Source organism: Palaemon carinicauda, chromosome 7 (genome assembly GCF_036898095.1).
Source record: "Palaemon carinicauda isolate YSFRI2023 chromosome 7, ASM3689809v2, whole genome shotgun sequence".
NCBI classification, from domain to species: Eukaryota; Metazoa; Arthropoda; class Malacostraca; order Decapoda; family Palaemonidae; genus Palaemon; species Palaemon carinicauda.
This window is the reverse complement of record NC_090731.1, coordinates 172,579,762-172,597,537: the sequence shown is the minus strand read 5'-3', so window position 1 is coordinate 172,597,537 and position 17,776 is coordinate 172,579,762. Positions and strand designations below refer to the sequence as shown.

General features: G+C 44.8%; 1 protein-coding gene across 1 annotated transcript in view; it reads left to right on the top strand.

Moving 5' to 3' along the window:
* The window catches only part of LOC137644186 (autophagy-related protein 13-like), a 97,673-nt gene that overhangs the window by 32,238 nt on the left and 47,659 nt on the right, over positions 1-17,776 (top strand). Inside the window, exons 3-4 of the mRNA XM_068377187.1 lie at positions 8,270-8,488; positions 8,996-9,125. Of these exons, the coding sequence (XP_068233288.1) occupies positions 8,270-8,488; positions 8,996-9,125 (349 nt within the window). The remainder of the gene's footprint in view (positions 1-8,269; positions 8,489-8,995; positions 9,126-17,776) is intronic.

The window sequence follows — 17,776 nt, the reverse complement described above, 5'->3', positions numbered from 1 at the left end:
GACCCGCAGAGAACGTTCACGTGTCCCCCCAAGAAGAGCCTTTGGGGATGGGAGACTTTGCTGCCAGTTCTCCAGGAGGGGAGCCCCAAGACTCAGAGCATGCCTTCTGGCAGGTTCTGACCCTGATAAGGCATCTCAACGGGTTCCCGGACCCTGAGATTCCTCCTCGAGAGGGCAAAGACACGGTCCTGGACCGAGTCTTTGGCACTCAGAAACCCGCTAAGGCCAGTGCGGCTTTGCCCTGGTTCCAAGGGGTGAAGAGTGCCAGGGATAAGGTTGAGGGCCAGCTCTCCGAACTCGCCTCCTCCAGCCGTTCCACTGCTGGCAACAAGGTCCTCCCTCCTCCTCGTATCCACCAGAGGAGGTACTTTGACATCATGGAGGAGTCTTGCATAGCTCTCCCCTTGCACCATTCGGTGGAAGAGCTCACCAAGGGAGTCCCTCTAGAGAGGCTCTCTAGCTGGCAAGTGTCTTTCTCGGCGACAGAGATCCTAAGTCAGGAAAAGGTTGCGAAGTGTGCCATGCAGGCTACTTCGTGGCTGGACGTCTGGCTGGGGTCTCTTGGCATCCTGTTGCGATCCGAGGACCTGTCTAAGGAGAGCACCAGAAAGGCCCTGGAGAACTTCCTCCTTTCGGGCACCCGCACCATTGAGTTTCTGGCCCAAAAAGTCTCGAACTTGTGGGCCAATTCCATCCTGAAACGTCGTGATGCAGTGGCAGAGAGGTTTCACATGAAGGTCCCAGCTGTCGAGGTCAGCAGGCTCAGACATTCTACCCTTTTGGGAAAGAATCTGTTTGAGCCTAAAGATGTGGAACAGGCAGCTGAGAGGTGGAGGAAGTCCAATTAGGACTCTCCTACATAGGGCTCTTACATCAAAGGCCTATAAACCTCCAGCACCTCAACAACCTCCCCCGTCCAAGATGACGAAACCGGCAGTTGCAGCAAAGGTAATGGTGTCGAAGCCCTTTCCGGTCAAAGACAAGAAGGGCAAAAAGTCCTCCAGGGGAGGGAAAAATCCTAGAGGGAGTGGCCGAGGCCACAAACGCTAGGATTGGCAATCCCCCTGCATAACCACCAATGGGGGGATGCCTACAAAGTTGCGCAATCAGGTGGCAGCAACTCAGGGCCGATTCCTGGACGATTTCCGTAATCAGTCAGGGATATCGCGTCCTGTTCACAACATCTCTACCTCCCCTGACAACGGATCCAGTGTCGTTGAGCTTCTTTGCCATGGGATCGGCAAGGGGCCAAGCCCTACAGGGAGAAGTCGAGACCATGTTAAAGAAGGACGCTCTCCAGGAGGTCGTTGACGGTTCCCCAGGCTTCTTCAGTCGACTCTTTCTTGTAAGGAAGGCGTCTGGAGGCTGGAGACCAGTCATCAACCTCTCAGCTCGGAACAGGTTTGTCAAACTAACCCCGTTCAGCATGGAGACGGCAGACACGGTCAGACTTGCAGCGAGACCACAAGACTTCATGTGTACACTGGACCTGAAGGACGCGTACTTCCACATCCCAGTCCATCTGTCTTCAAGGAAGTACTCAAGATTCAGCCTAGAAAACAAGATCTACCAGTTCAAGGTGCTGTGTTTCGGTCTCTCCACAGCACCTCAGGTATTTACCAGAGTGTTCACCCTGATTTCTTCGTGGGCACACAGGATCGGCATCCGTCTCCTCCGTTATCTGGATGACTGGCTGATCCTGGCAGACTCGGAGTCGACCCTTCTTCGACACCGAGACAAGCTTATGGGACTTTGCCAAGATCTGGGGATCATGGTAAACCTCGAGAAGTCTTCTCTGCTTCCAACTTAGCGACTGGTATATCTAGGCATGATATTGGACACCAATCTCCACAAAGCCTTCCCATGAGACGACAGGATAGCAAGGCTGAGGAGGGTCGCAGATCCTTTCCTCAGGCGAGAAGAACTCCCCGCCCAATCGTGGTTACGTCTCCTCGGTCACCTTTCTTCCCTGGCCCGTCTAGTTCCAAATGGTCGCTTCAGGATGAGATCCCTGCAATGGCGACTCAAGTCTTGGTGGAATCAAGGACACGATTCCCCGGACGTCATGGTCCCTATGGGTCCTGCGGAACGGACGGACCTTCAGTGGTGGGTGACAGACGAGAACCTACGAAAGGGAGTGGATCTTCTCGTCCTCCCCCCGGATTTGATGCTATTTACGGACGCCTCAAAGAAATGGTGGGGGGCCCATGTTCTGAACCACGGGACCTCAGGCCTCTGGTCAGAATCAGTAAAGTGCCTCCACATAAATCTGCTAGAAATGAAGGCCGTATTCCTGGCACTTCAACAGTTCCAACAGTACCTGGCGGGTCACTCCGTGGTGGTGATGAGCGACAACACCACGGTAGTGGCTTACATCAACAAGGAGGGAGGTACCTTATCAGAGCAGCCATCCCATCTGGCAGTAGAGATACTGAGATGGACCGAAGTCCACTCGATTCCACTATCAGCTCATTTCATTCCAGGCAAGAGGAATGTGCTCGCCGACAGTCTGAGCAGGGCATCCCAGATAGTGAGTACCGAGTGGTCTTTGGATCGTCTAGTAGCCAACAAAGTCCTGACTTTGTGGTGGGGTTCCTCGACTGTGGATCTGTTCGCGACAGCTTTGAATTTCAAGCTTCCGCTTTACTGCTCCCCAGTCCCGGACCCCAAGGCTCTCTGGCAAGATGCCTTCCAACAACGGTGGGACAACATCGACGTATACGCCTTTCCCCCGTTCTGTCTGATGAGGAGGGTACTCAACAAGACCAGAATATCGGTCAACCTGTCAATGACCTTGATAGCTCCGCTATGGTATCACGCAGAGTGGTTTCCGGATCTTCTGTAGCTCCTGACGGAACTCCCGAGAGAGCTTCCTTCTCGACACGAGCTACTCAAACAACCACACGCCAACATCTTTCACAAAGCCGTAGCATCGCTGCAGCTTCACGCCTGGAGACTATCCAGCATCTCCTCACAGAGAGAGGATTTTTGCAACAAGTTGCTCAAAGGATGTCTCGACATCTGCGAAAGTCATCCGCAGGGGTCTACCAGGCGAAGTGGAAAGTTTTTTGTGGTTGGTGTCGTGGAAGGAGTGTCTCTCCACTCGATGCCACTATTCCAGCAATAGCGGAGTTTTTCGTGTATTTGCGGGAAGAAATGCGCCTTTCAGTCTTGGCAGTGAAAGGCAATCGCTCAGCCTTAGTCTTGCCTTCAGGCTCAAAGGAATGGACATTTCCTCTTCGCTGGAACTTTTTTTTACTCATACGAAGTTATGAACTTACCTGCCCTCAGTCGGAAGTGAGACCTCCTCCAGGGAACGTGGTTCGAGTTCTCTGGTCTCTTAAGAGACCTCCCTTTGAACCATTACGCCAGGCCTCTGATTGCCACTTGACTTGGAAGACGGTGTTCCTACTTGCTTTGGCCTCGGCCAAGCGAGTCGGCGAACTTCATGGTCTCTCTTATGACATCGCCCATTCAAGGGGATGGGGGGAGGTAACGTTCAGATTCATCCCTTAGTTTGTTGCTAAGACTCAAAATCCAGGAGTGCCGGACCCTCGGTTCGACTCTTTCAGGATTTCGAGTCTTCGTTCTGTAACAGATGACCCAGACCATCTCCTACTGTGCCCAGTGAGGAGTCTGAGGCTCTATCGTAAGAGAACAGCTGCAATTCGTCCTCGGGTGCAGGCATTGTTTGTGAGCACCGGAAAGACGAAGAGTAGGGTCACTAAGAATACTATCTCAGCATGGATTCGCAGGGTTATCCATCATTCCCTGAATCCCGACCCTCCTCCGTCACGTCGCCCTAGAGCACACGATGTCAGGGGCATCGCTACGTCCCTGGCCTTCAAGAAGAACTACTCAGTGACGCATGTTTTACAAGCAGGGGTTTGGAAGCGTCAGACGGCCTTCACAGCCCACTACCTGCAAGACGTGACCCACAGGAGGCTCGATACGTTTTCTATCGGCCCTGTGGTGGCTGCACAACAGCTGGTTTAAACCTCAGGCTCCTTAATGGATAAGTAGCAGAGGGTTGAGGGCATTGTTACTCGGTTTTAGTCTGCATGAATGAAAAGGTATGCCTGGCCCTTATTCGTTTCTTCATTGTCCCCTCTCTTGGGGAAAGCAGCATCCTGGGTTCTCTGCACAGCTGACCTCAAACCACTTCAGGTAAACCGTGTTTCCTTGTGTTCCTAGTATTAAGATAATACTGTCACGTCCCCATCCCCTTACGAGGTGGTATTGGGAACGTCCTATCCTAGAATTCCATCTAAAGGACTTCAGGTCAACTTCCTAGGATGAGTCACACTTCATTCCTTCACACACAAGCTTACATAGGCCGCGGTCCTTGCAGAGCAAGGCACTTGGGAGGTGCAGGGACTCCTTATCTTTGAGTACTAACACACTCAGATACTGAGTCCCCTGGCGAAAAGCCAAAAGCCAGTAATGGCTGCCACTTACCACCCTACCTAAGGGTTGAGTCACCCATATTAAATAGCGTGGTTTTTATTTCAGTTACGGAACAAATGACGAATTCGTAGATAATTTGTATTTTTCCTAACTATACAAACCTTAGCTATTTAATCAAACTTGCCCGCCAGCCCTGTCCCCCAGGAAGTCCTACCTCTAAGCAAAGTGAGCTAATCACAGGTGTGTGAGGGGGGGAGGAGTAGCAAGCTACCCCTCCCTACATGGCTCGTCATTTCAGCTACGCTGAAAGTAATAACCCCCATATTAAATAGCTAAGGTTGTATAGTTAGGAAAAATACAAATTATCTACGAATTTATGTTGAGGACTTTCTGTATTAATGGAAGAAGCCAAGGGTAAGCAGTATTTCCTGATACAGTAGTACCTCTGTTTACTTGTGATTGAATACAAGCAAATCGGTATGTAAGCATAAAATTTAAAATCTGTTTATGAGCATTGTATCAGTCTAAGCAAATATTTCTCATTGTGCACATTTTTTGTGGGCAATTACTAGTGAGACTAGTGCATGAGTAGAAAGCAGTACCCATCTGTCACACTGGTCATGTGATTGTTATGCTATTTTGTTTTGCCTTCACGTGCATCCCCCTCCCCCTTCCTTAGACCTTAACACTCTCACTCTCCAAGCACCAGTCATACCAGCATCAACTGTACAGGTAGGTATTTTGCAAGCATCTTTGGAAGTTTTTCTTGTATACTTGTGACCACGTGTTTGATATAGAATTGTGATTGCTATTGTTCGCCGGGAAGTTAACAGTATATTAAAGCATCAAGACAATGGCTTCAGTATGATGGTAAGAAGATAATTACGTAGAGATTAAAAAAAAAATTATCAAGAACCATGTACAAGGTATGAGTGTGGCAGACAAGGAAAAAATATACAATCATACAACATCCCAAATTGTTACAATTCTCAAGTAAAAGAAGAAAGCAAAGCCGTTTGGTGTTGATATTGAAGAAAACCAACGGGTGTGTGTTCTTGATAACGTTGAAAACTTTACTCTCATCTGGATCAGGAGATACGATTAATGAGAACATTATTTTATGAGAAGCAAAGCTATTGCATGCTGACCCTATTAAAAAGGAGTCAGGTACTTTGACAAAAAAAGGAGAATCATTCTAAGCGAGCCGTTGCTTCTTTGAAAATTTCAACAGAACTGGGGATCCATAAGTTTGTACTGTACGATATGATGCATCTCTGAACTTGTATTGAGGCAGCAGGGGATCAACAACTTGTATTGAGGCAGCAGGGGATCAACTGTGCCGAGATCAGTCTTTTTTGGTAGAAGATGTCCAGGAGTACCTTCATTACTACAGAAGGAAGGACAATTTTCTGTCAAACCCATGAAAGACCGTCTAACCCTGCTATTCTGTCCTAATGCCAGGTGGGACTGCAAAATCAAACCTCTCTTGGTATATCACCTGGAGAATTCACGAGCCTTTAAAACGTGCAAGGGGAAGTAGCATTTGAACATTATGTGGAGGTCAAACAACAGGGTTTTGTATCTGGTATTTTATTTGTTTAATAAAGGTAAAATTTACCTCATGGAGAAAAACCTCCTACTCCAATTCTTGTTGCTTATGGATAATTCTCCAGCCATTGAAGGAATTCATATTCATCCAAATAAAATTCTTGCCACACAGCACCTCTCCTGTACTCCAACATATGGATCAGAAAGTGATATCAAAATTATAAAAGCTTTACCCAAAGTCAATGGTCCAGCGGTGCTTTGAGGTAACCAAAGAGTTTTGGAAAGAATATATCCTCATTGTCATATGCCTCGAAATGATTGACAAATCCTGTGAAGGGGTCACCAATGGAACACTCACTTATGCATGGATGAAACTGTGGTCTAAATGTGTTATTGAATGTGATTTCTAGGTATTTGAACCCATCCAGGAGTAGGCAGTTGATGATGAAATTATGTCCTTGGGCAAGACAGTGGAGTTAGAGGTGGATCTTTTAGGAAGAATCTGTCAGGGATACTAGTCCTGAATGCAGGAATCTTGTACGACAAACGACCTTCACTAACCACGGGAGTTGTCCCACAGGCCCTTGAATAACATTATCATTGGTCCCGAGGTAACTTTTTAACAGGTTATGCTGCTAACCTAACTCCCTCACGGGGCAAGTAGCATCTTGTCTAAGATAGCAGTTGTGACATAAGTAGAGAAGGAAATGTAGAATTTTAGGCTTTTCTTATCCTTTTTTTTTTTCCCTCTTCTGGGTGAAGCAGTCTCTCTGTTATGTTCTGGATCGAACGCTAAATGCAGACGAGCCTCACAACCTTATTAACGTTTATTTACAGGCAAGTTCTGTATTGAAAAATCTCCCCCATCCTCCCAGAGGAGGGAGAGGATGGATAGAATGTTTACATGTCCCCAACTTATGAACATTCGTCTTAAAAACCTTTGGAAATACAAACACAAATCCAACTGAAAATAACAAAGATAAGATAAAGAAATACTGTTAATAAAACAACATTATATCATTTAATAGAGTAGCCAAATCGACATTTGTAATAACCTGATGTCTATTTAATATACAACCCGTCTTATTTGTTGAGTTTTGTAGCTTGAAATCATAGCCGTAGGATTCAGATTAGGCCCACATAGACCAAAATTTAACAAAATTCATTTTGCAAACAATTCTACTTACAAAACAGTTTCTTGGAACTTAGTAAGTTTGAAAATTGAGGATTTTCTGTACACAGCCCATTTGTTTTAAATGACCGTACTGTACATTTACAGTATATACGTACCATGTCCTTACGTGTATAGGTTCTTGCACGACTACCTACCAGTCTCCTGGTTGGGAGCTAGCACAGCACCTGCAATATCATCATGCTCAGGTTGTTAGGAGGTTGACGGGTGTCACAGTCAGAGGGAGAGGGGGTTAGTCATACCCTAGTGAAAACAGGGGTACCCCGAGACGTGCACTCTGAAACCACGTTCCACAAATTACCGTCCTAGGTATTTTAGCCCCTTTGAAAGGATTGTAAACATTATAGAGGCTGTTTGAGCAAAGATCTGGTAACATTTTGGCATTGACATGTCCAAGATTAGTAAATCAGCCAGATAGGTTTAAGGGTTTTCCTCCCTACTAAGAACAAGTTTCCAATTTAAGGTCAAAGGTTTTTATTACATGTAGGAACAAATCACAAATTTTAAAAGAAATTTGTACTTTTCCTATTTATACAAACTTGAGACATTCAAGTTACACTTTCCACCTCAACCACCCCAGAAGTCCTAGGTTAAGGTCATTGTGAAGGTTACGCTACCTGGCGGGGCCTACCTGCCACCCACCAGCTACTACTAACAAATGTACTTCATTAAACGTTTAACCCTCTTACCCCCAGGCTATTTGGAATTTTCCAACCCTTGACCCCCAGGGTTTTTTTTTTTCAAGCACCTTTTGCAGTATACTTTTTTAAATTGCTCTAACAGCCTTAATTTTTGTCATAGAGAGGTCAGGTTGGTATCATTCTCTTGGAAAATGCCTGAAGTTTCTCTAAAAATTATCAAAAATATGCAAAAAAAAAATTGTAAATAGCAGTTTTTTGCAAGGACGTATCGGTACGTCCATGGGGGTAAAGGGATGTGTTTTGTGAAATGTACCAGTACGTCCTTTGGGGGTAAAAGGGTTAAACGACTGTTCCAGCTTTACTGAAAGCCATTCTCCTATTAAAGGTCTCAGGTTTGTTTACAGTACTGTAGTTAGGAAAGATACAAATTACTTTGAACATTTACAATTTTGTAACTGTATAATAATGATCTTCTTTACAGTTCAATTTGGGCATAGAAGACATTCCCGACATCCAATCGGAGACCAAGAAAGGCCTGGGTGGTCACCTGCCAGATGTAGGAAAACCCCTTGTCGTTGAGATTTTGCTAAGGACGCCAGAATCGGAGAGTCTCGTCTTGGAAATATGGACGCTTGCAATTATAGATGCGTGTGACACCTCCCCTGCAAGAGTCAACCCTACTATTTATAACAGAATGACAGTATGTGATCTCTTGTACTATACTTTTAATAACATACCTTAGCCTTAGAGAGCATGGGTACTTTGGTTTCTGTATAGAAGAGTATGAGATTCACATTTAATATTTGTAGTTTTTTTACCTAATGACTTGTACCGGTACAAATACATACCATTATCCTTTAAAATTGATATCTTTCATTGAAACTGGATACAGCTGTCAAAACTATCAATGAGATGACGGTAGTTAGGTAACCTCTACCCACCCGGAAGGCCACTGAGCTCCCATTTTCTTTTCAGCTACCGCTTAGTACAGATGGACTTCCGGAGTCCTCATCTGGCTGTTTTAATATTTTGCTTATTGATTATATGAAAATTCTTTATGTAACTGTATAATTGCTATTAGAAGAAGCTGCATCTAAAAATTAAGTAATAGAATATTAGTAAATAAAAAGAAACTCTTATTCATATATTTTATGCTGTATTGCCATGTACTATACTTACCCATTGCATTCTGGTCTCTTTTCAACAGGTGCTGCTAAAGTCTTTGATTGCAGTCACAAGAATCACACCTGCTTACAAGCTCTCATTTAGGCAAGGAGCAGATTCATTCATAATATGTTATAGGGTCTACCTTGGGGAACCTAATTATGAATGTTTAGGTGAGTGCCTCTTTTTCACGAAGTTTATGTTTTGTTTTGGTGAGTAATTTGTACAAAGAAAAGATACCTTATTTGCTATAATGACTAAATTGCTTTCTCTCAGTAGATTATCCAGATGTTATGTTTCATAATTGTGAGAGTTTGGAGTATCATTCAAAACAGCTCATATGTGTTAAATTACAGAATTCCCCAACTGACTTACACACGGAGATACAAACTCAAAATAACTGAAAAGTACAGATAAGATAAAGAAATACTATAATAAAACAGTATTACATTATTTAATACAATAAGCAAAACAACGTTTCTAATAACATGATATCTATTTCATATTAAACCTGACTTTGTTCCGTAACCGAAAATCAAACCACGCTATTTACATTGGGTTTACCTTTTAGCGTAGCTGAAATGGCGAGCCATTAGAATTTAACGAGGGTGTATTACCCCCGCGCTAGTTAGCGGGGGGGTAGGGGAGTGGTAGCTAGCTACCCCAATCCCCCCCCCCCCCTCACACACCGGTGAAGCTCACTTTCACTTTTGGCTCGGACTGGGACAGACGTCTCTGTCTTTGTCCTCGCTTGGCAGCCATTATTTGTTTTGTCTTTACTTAATCACTTACTTTTGTTTTACTCTATATATATATGTAAACATTTTTTCATGTTTGTATATATATTTGAGTATAAAAATCAGTAAGTTTCCTTTTCAGAGATTTGTGCTTGTGTGTGTAGTGTACGATATCTCCGTGGAGCCCTCGGCAGTTTAGGCCACCACGGTGTAATTTTATGGGTATCGAGTTTGACTTCGGTCTTTCTCTCTCTCTCTCTTGAGGTCGTTCACCCTTTTACTACGTTACTACGCCGCTTGTAGCTTCCTTCCCGTGTGGGGGGGTTGCTACGCCGTACATTTTGTCTCAATTAGTTTATGAATCTAATTGTATTTGTTGATTTTTCAGCTTTGTAGAACGATTCCTTTCGGGGTTTTCGTTCTTTCTTTAGTGTTAATTTTTACATACACACATATACCAAAGGCACTTCCCCCAATTTTGGGGGGTAGCCGACGACAATAAGAAACAAAACAAAAAGGGGACCTCTACTCTCTACGTTCCTCCAGCCTAACCAGGGACTCAGCCGAGTTCAGCTGGTACTGCTAGGGTGCCACAGCCCAACCTCCCACATTTCCACCACAGATGAAGCTTCATACTGCTGAGTCCCCTACTGCTGCTACCTCCGCGGTCATCTAAGGCACCGGAGGAAGCAGCAGGGCCTACCGGAACTGCGTCACAATCGCTCGCCATTCATTCCTATTTCTAGCACGCTCTCTTGCCTCTCTCACATCTATCCTCCTATCACCCAGAGCTTTCTTCACACCATCCATCCACCCAAACCTTGGCCTTCCTCTTGTACTTCTCCCATCAACTCTTGCATTCATCACCTTCTTTAGCAGACAGCCATTTTCCATTCTCTCAACATGGCCAAACCACCTCAACACATTCATATCCACTCTAGCCGCTAACTCATTTCTTACACCCGTTCTCACCCTCACCACTTCGTTCCTAACCCTATCTACTCGAGATACACCAGCCATACTCCTCAGACACTTCATCTCAAACACATTCAATTTCTGTCTCTCTATCACTTTCATTCCCCACAACTCCGATCCATACATCACAGTTGGTACAATCACTTTCTCATATAGAACTCTCTTTACATTCATGCCCAATCCTCTATTTTTTACTACTCCCTTAACTGCCCCCAACACTTTGCAACCTTCATTCACTCTCTTACGTACATCTGCTTCCACTCCACCATTTGCTGCAACAACAGACCCCAAGTACTTAAACTGATCCACCTCCTCAAGTAACTCTCCATTCAACATGACATTCAACCTTGCACCACCTTCCCTTCTCGTACATCTCATAACCTTACTCTTACCCACATTAACTCTCAACTTCCTTCTCTCACACACCCTTCCAAATTCTGTCACTAGTCGGTCAAGCTTCTCTTCTGTGTCTGCTACCAGTACAGTATCATCCGCAAACAACAACTGATTTACCTCCCATTCATGATCATTCTCGCCTACCAGTTTTAATCCTCGTCCAAGCACTCTAGCATTCACCTCTCTCACCACTCCATCAACATACAAGTTAAACAACCACGGCGACATCACACATCCCTGTCTCAGCCCCACTCTCACCGGAAACCAATCGCTCACCTCATTTCCTATTCTAACACATGCTTTACTACCTGTGTAGAAACTTTTCACTGCTTGCAACAACCTTCCACCAACTCCATATAACCTCATCACATTCCACATTGCTTCCCTATCAACTCTATCATATGCTTTCTCCAGATCCACAAACGCAACATACACCTCCTTACCTTTTGCTAAATATTTCTCGCATATCTGCCTAACTGTAAAAATCTGATTCATACAACCCCTACCTCTTCTAAAACCACCCTGTACTTCCAAGATTGCATTCTCTGTTTTATCCTTAATCCTATTAATCAGTATTCTACCATACACTTTTCCAACTACACTCAACAAACTAATACCTCTTGAATTACAACACTCATGCACATCTCCCTTACCCTTATATAGTGGTACAATACTTGCACAGACCCAATCTACTGGTACCATTGACAACACAAAACACACATTAAACAATCTCACCAACCATTCAAGTACAGTCACACCCCCTTCCTTCAACATCTCAGCTTTCACACCATCCATACCCGATGCTTTTCCTACTCTCGTTTCATCTAGTGCTCTCCTCACTTCCTCTATTGTAATCTCTCTCTCATTCTCATCTCCCATCACTGGCACCTCAACACCTGGAACCGCAATTATATCTGCCTCCCTATCATCCTCAACATTCAGCAAACTTTCAAAATATTCCGCCCACCTTTTCCTTGCCTCCTCTCCTTTTAACAACCTTCCATTTCCATCTTTCACTGTCTCTTCAATTCTTGCGCCGGCCTTCCTTACTCTCTTCACTTCTTTCCAAAACTTCTTCTTATTCTCTTCATATGACTGACCCAGTCCCTGACCCCACCTCAGGTCAGCTGCCCTCTTTGCCTCACGTACCTTGCGCTTTATTTCCACCTTTTGCTCTCTATATTTTTCATACTTCTCTATACTATTACTCTGCAGCCATTCTTCAAAAGCCCTCTTTTTCTCTTCCACTTTTACCTTCACTCCTTCATTCCACCATTCACTGCCCTTCCTCATGCTGCCTCCAACAACCTTCTTGCCACATACATCACTTGCAATCCCAACAAAATTTTCTTTTGCTAACTTCCACTCCTCCTCTAAATTACCAGTTTCTCTTACTCTCACCTCGTCATATGCCATTTTCAACCTTTCCTGATATTTACTTTTTACCCCCGGTTTTATTAGCTCTTCAACCCTCACTACCTCCCTTTTACATCCACTTACTCTATTCCCCCACTCTTTTGCTACAACTAATTTTCCTTCCACCAAAAAATGATCAGACATACCGTTAGCCATACCCCTAAACACGTGCACGTCTTTCAATCTTCCAAACATTCTTTTAGTTATCAACACATAATCCATTAATGCCCTTTCTACTACTCTTCCATTTGCCACTCTTACCCATGTATACTTATTTTTATCTTTCTTTTTAAAAAAGCTAGCACTTATTACCATCTCTTGTTCAACACACATATCTACCAGTCTCTCACCTCTCTCATTTTCACCTGGTACGCCATATTTCCCAATGACACCTACCTCTCCAGCACCCACTCTAGCATTTAAGTCACCCATAACAACTACATAATTCCTTCTACCCAGTCCTTCTACACACCTAGTTAATTCATTCCAGAACTCATTCCGCTCTTCTTCACTTTTCTCATTACCTGGCCCATACGCACTGACAAACGCCCAACATTCCCTACCCAACCTAACCCTTACCCACATTAACCTAGATGATATCTCCTTCCATTCCACTACTTTACCTGTCATCCATTCACTCAACAATAAAGCCACACCCTCTCTCGCTCTTCCCCTTTCAATCCCAGACACTCTACCAGACATTTCACCAAACATCACTTCACCCTTTCCTTTCATCTTTGTCTCACACAAGGCCAATACATCCATCCTTCTACTTCTAAACATACTTCCAATCTCACATCTTTTACTCTCTATCGTACTACATCCACGCACATTCAAACACCCCAAAACTAGAGTGCGGGGAGCAGTCACTCTCCCCCCAGCTCCATCTCTTTGTTGCTGTCTCACAGGATTTTCTATACAGGAGAGGGGGTTCCCAGCCCCCTCGTCCCGTCCCTTTTAGTCGCCTCTTACGACACGCAGGGATAACGTTGGCGCTATTCTAATTGTTTTATGCCCCCGCGGCCACAGGGGGCATAAATTACATAGTTACATAATTATAATTGTTATAATTCTGTTTTGGTTACAGCTCTCCTTCCGTGAGTGTAAGTGGTTGTGAGGGCACGTGCCTGTTGTGTAATTCTTGTTTTCCTTTCCCTCGGGATTCCTCTTCGGACCCTTCCCGGGGGAATGAATGTGTACTAATGATTTTTGTTTTATTTTTTTACAGTTACCGATCTAGTTCGTTTCTGTAATATGGCAACGGTGTGAGCTGTCTTGTTGAGGCCTGGGGATTCGGCTGTTGCTGCCTCCCCCTTTGGATTTTCGTCAGGGGCGTGTCTCCTTCTACTGAAAGTACTCCCGTGACGATTGACAGCTCTCCAGTTCATTTTAGAACTCTCAGGAGGCTCGCCTCTTTGGGTGGGTAACTTTCCTTCCGAGGGAAGTTTTTCCTGTCCAGGCTTGAGTTTTTCCCCTTTTGGGGGGTTCTTCTCTTGCCTTTTTTTCGTGCGACTATGCTCTTGGTGCTGAGCGGTCGCACCTGCAGTTTCGCTCAAGGGGCTGGGCAACTGCAGGAGCCCCTCTTTGGAGGATTGCTCCTTTTAGGTCACTGGCTGACCAGTCTCTTCTACGAAGTGTTTCTCTTTCGTTCGCGGGAGAGTACACTCATAGGGATCGGAGGATTCTTCTGCTGTTGTTGCTGTTGGCCTCCTTCGCCGTAAGGCTCACCGTCCGCCTCGTCGTAAGGGCCTCCCATCTCCCTATAAGGGTGCTAAGAGGCGCCTTTTTGAATCTCCGTATGCAGCCTACAACTCCTTCTTCTTGATCTTCCGCCCCTGGTGCAGACGGGCAACGGTCTTCCCGACGGACAACGGTCTTCCCGACGGACAACGGTCTTCCCGACGGACAACGGTCTTCTGACGGACATCAGTCTCCCGGCGGACAGACAATGGTCTTCCGACGGACATCAGTCTCCCGACGGACAACGATCCCTTCGGGGCAAAGGGTTGCCTCCCACGGGGGTTCTTCCCTTGCGTGTCAGGGTTCCCCTGTGCGCCCTTCTGCCAGCTCAGTGTTAGCGCACAGGCGCTCTCCTGCTCATCAGCGCTTTCCTGATCGCTAGCGCTCTCCTGTTGGCCAGCGCTCTCCTGTTCGCCAGCGCTCTCCTGTTCGCCAGCGCTCTCCTGTTCGTCAGCGCTCTCATGATGATCATCTCTGCTGTTCCTGTTGGTTCCTGTTACGCGCCTATGTTCGCCCTCGCGATCTAGAACTTCAGTTCAGGTCTGGGTCAAGGACTCTTCTTCTACGCACAGGCTTCCACGCATTGCCTTCTGCTCGCCAGCGACCTTAGACGCGTCAACGTTCACCTGCTCGTCAGCAATCTCCTACGTGTCAACGATCGCCATCGATCTGCCACGCGTGTCAGTTCCCCTGAACACCATCAGTAGCGATCTAGCGCTCGCCTGCTGTGGATCACGATCTCCGGTAGCCGAGTCTTGCCGTAGATCTTCTTCCTGCTCGCCAGCGCTCACCTTTACTTCTGTCCTTCTGTGCGCCAGCTTTCTTCAATCGCCAGCGCACATCGGCGCGCCCTTCTTTGCCACGCACCAATGGGCGCCAACGGTTTTCTGACCGTCTAGGATCGCCTGATTAACAGCGCTCACCTTCCTGATGCACCTGCGCGCCTTCTGTTAGCGCGATGCGCGCTAACCATCACTAGTCTCTCTCGCGTTGGCAATCGCCTACACGCCCGCGTGATTCTTCACCTGTGCGCTAGCGTTTTGTTAACGCACCACCGCTCGCCAACGCGCCATGGCTTGCCGACGCGCCATCGCTTGCCAACGCGCCTTCACTCTCCTACGGGCTATCGCTCGCCAGAACGCGCCATTGCTCGTCAACGCGCCATCGCCCGCCTACGCGTCATCGGTCTCCCGACCGCCTGCGCTCACCTGCGCGCCCACGTGTCTGCACGCCTACGCTCATGCGCGACCGCGCACATGCTCTCCAATGTTCGCCCGTGCGCGAACCAACGGTATTCCATCGCGCGGACACGGTGTTCCGTCGCGCGGACCGACGGTGTTCCGTCGCGCGGACCGACGGTGTTCCGTCGCGCTGTAGTGGTTTGCGGACTGTGGCCAGAGGTAGCACCCGAACTGCCTAGTGTCCGAATGCCGACCACAACCCGACGTTCACTACACAAAAAATATACAACAGTGGAATACCCAAAAACCTAAGTAACAGTTCAAAGCACTGGGCACCACCCCTTGATTTATAATGGGCAAGGGGACCCAGCTAGATCCTGACTTAAACCTTTGCTTCTCCAGCTTGCTGATCATAAGTATAAGAATATTAGGTGAAAGGGATTATTATAAGTTATTTGAAAGATTAAAAAAACAGTGGCTGAGTAGGGGAACTCAGTGGTTTAAGGAACTGGAATGAGATGCGGTACTGTATACATAAAAAACAAGAAATGTTTATTTGGAAAAACTAATAGGAATAATATTACAGTATATCAATTAGAATAAATAATCAAAGGAAAAATTAGCATCCCTTTCGGAAAACTTCAGCATCCGGGTAACAAAATAAACACATTACACAAACAAGATTTCCACTGGGGGGACACTCATAAGTGTTCCTATACAGTTCAAGTATAACCAGGGGCACTTCTAACCGTGTATCTATTTGGGCAAGTACCAGTATGCCATCTATAAAGAACATATAACGGTGAAAAATACAGTACCACAATTTTCCCTAAATCAATACTGTTCTCATCAATCTCCCGTCCACCATTGGGATGCAAAGTCACTTAAACAGTCCTAATTTCTGAAAAGTACAGCCGCATACTATGTCGTACAGGTCTCTGCGGGCCCATAATAACAATGTCTCAAAAATTTTGTCAACAACACGAGCAATCGCCAATGGCCTTATAATACATTGGTTGTGGTGTTATTCATTCAAACACATGATGGTACTTACAGTTCACAGGCAGTGAAAAATGAATACCTGTACAGAGCAGACACACCCACCACTACACACTGGTAACAGGCCATCAACCACATTCATAATTGTTATGAGCAGTACTAGACAGATACTCTGTTCCTATATACTGTACATACAGTGGTCTCGAGTAAATTTCCCTTACAATTGGGAACTTCTGTCAACATAAATGTCTGCCGTATCTGTTCTTTTTTCTTTTCTTGATGAAGGAACCTATTCTTGTAAAGTACAGTACTTCTATTTACTCAAACTCTGGTTACACATTCAAACCCTACAGAGAGTAGGGCTTGCTGCAAAAACAAGGGTGGTTAGACAACTGGTAGGACCAAAAAATATTACAGTGCCCCTTAAAAATATAAATAATGCTTCTATTCATGACTTTCTGTTATAAAAATAAATGAATTTGTTGCTGGCAAAATATGTAAACCTATTTAAGAAAAATTTAAATCTTTACAGTGAATACAGTATATGGAAAATCATTATAGTACAGTACTGGGGCAGAATATCAGACATTATGACAAAAGGGAATTGACAATGAGAGTTACTTTAAAACATATATAACCCAAGCTCGTTATATGTGGAAATGGTTTATATTTTCCCCAACTATTATTAATTTTTTTCACATTCCCCCCCTCTAGATTTTTTGGTCAACTCAACATTGTCTTACGACTAGCAACAACGCCCTACACTAACTTCATACATTCAAGTGAAAAAAAAAATTTTACCTTGCAAAAATAAATTCAATAAAAAGGTAGGATGACCAACTAAAGATTTAATTCATCCTCCCTTCCTTCAGTTACATATCCAATTGTATATCAATTTACATTGGGTACAATACATTTTTTTTTTCAGACTCAAGATTTAACAAAAAGCAATAGGAATAGACAACCTTTTAAACACAATGGAGATCCAGTACTTACAAATAAAAAGTTTGATTACCGTCTATTCCTCCCAACAATGTTTCAATAATATACAACATAACAATTTCCATTATACTATACAGAAAACATCAGTATTACAGGTATACATTCAGGATCAGTCAAAAAATTACATTCATTGTAGTCCAAAATCAATTTAAAAACATACAAAACTCATTGATTTTGGACTACAGGTATTACATGATAAAAGGAATTTATTGAATCTATTATAACTGTCACGGTCAAGGTCAATTTACAGGACTACAATAATGCAACAATTACAGAAACCGTGACTAAATAAAGATTTCCTCACACCACGTGTCCCTTTCTCAGCCTTTCAGATACCCAATGTGGGAAGTAAATTATAACTAATAAGAACAAAAAAGG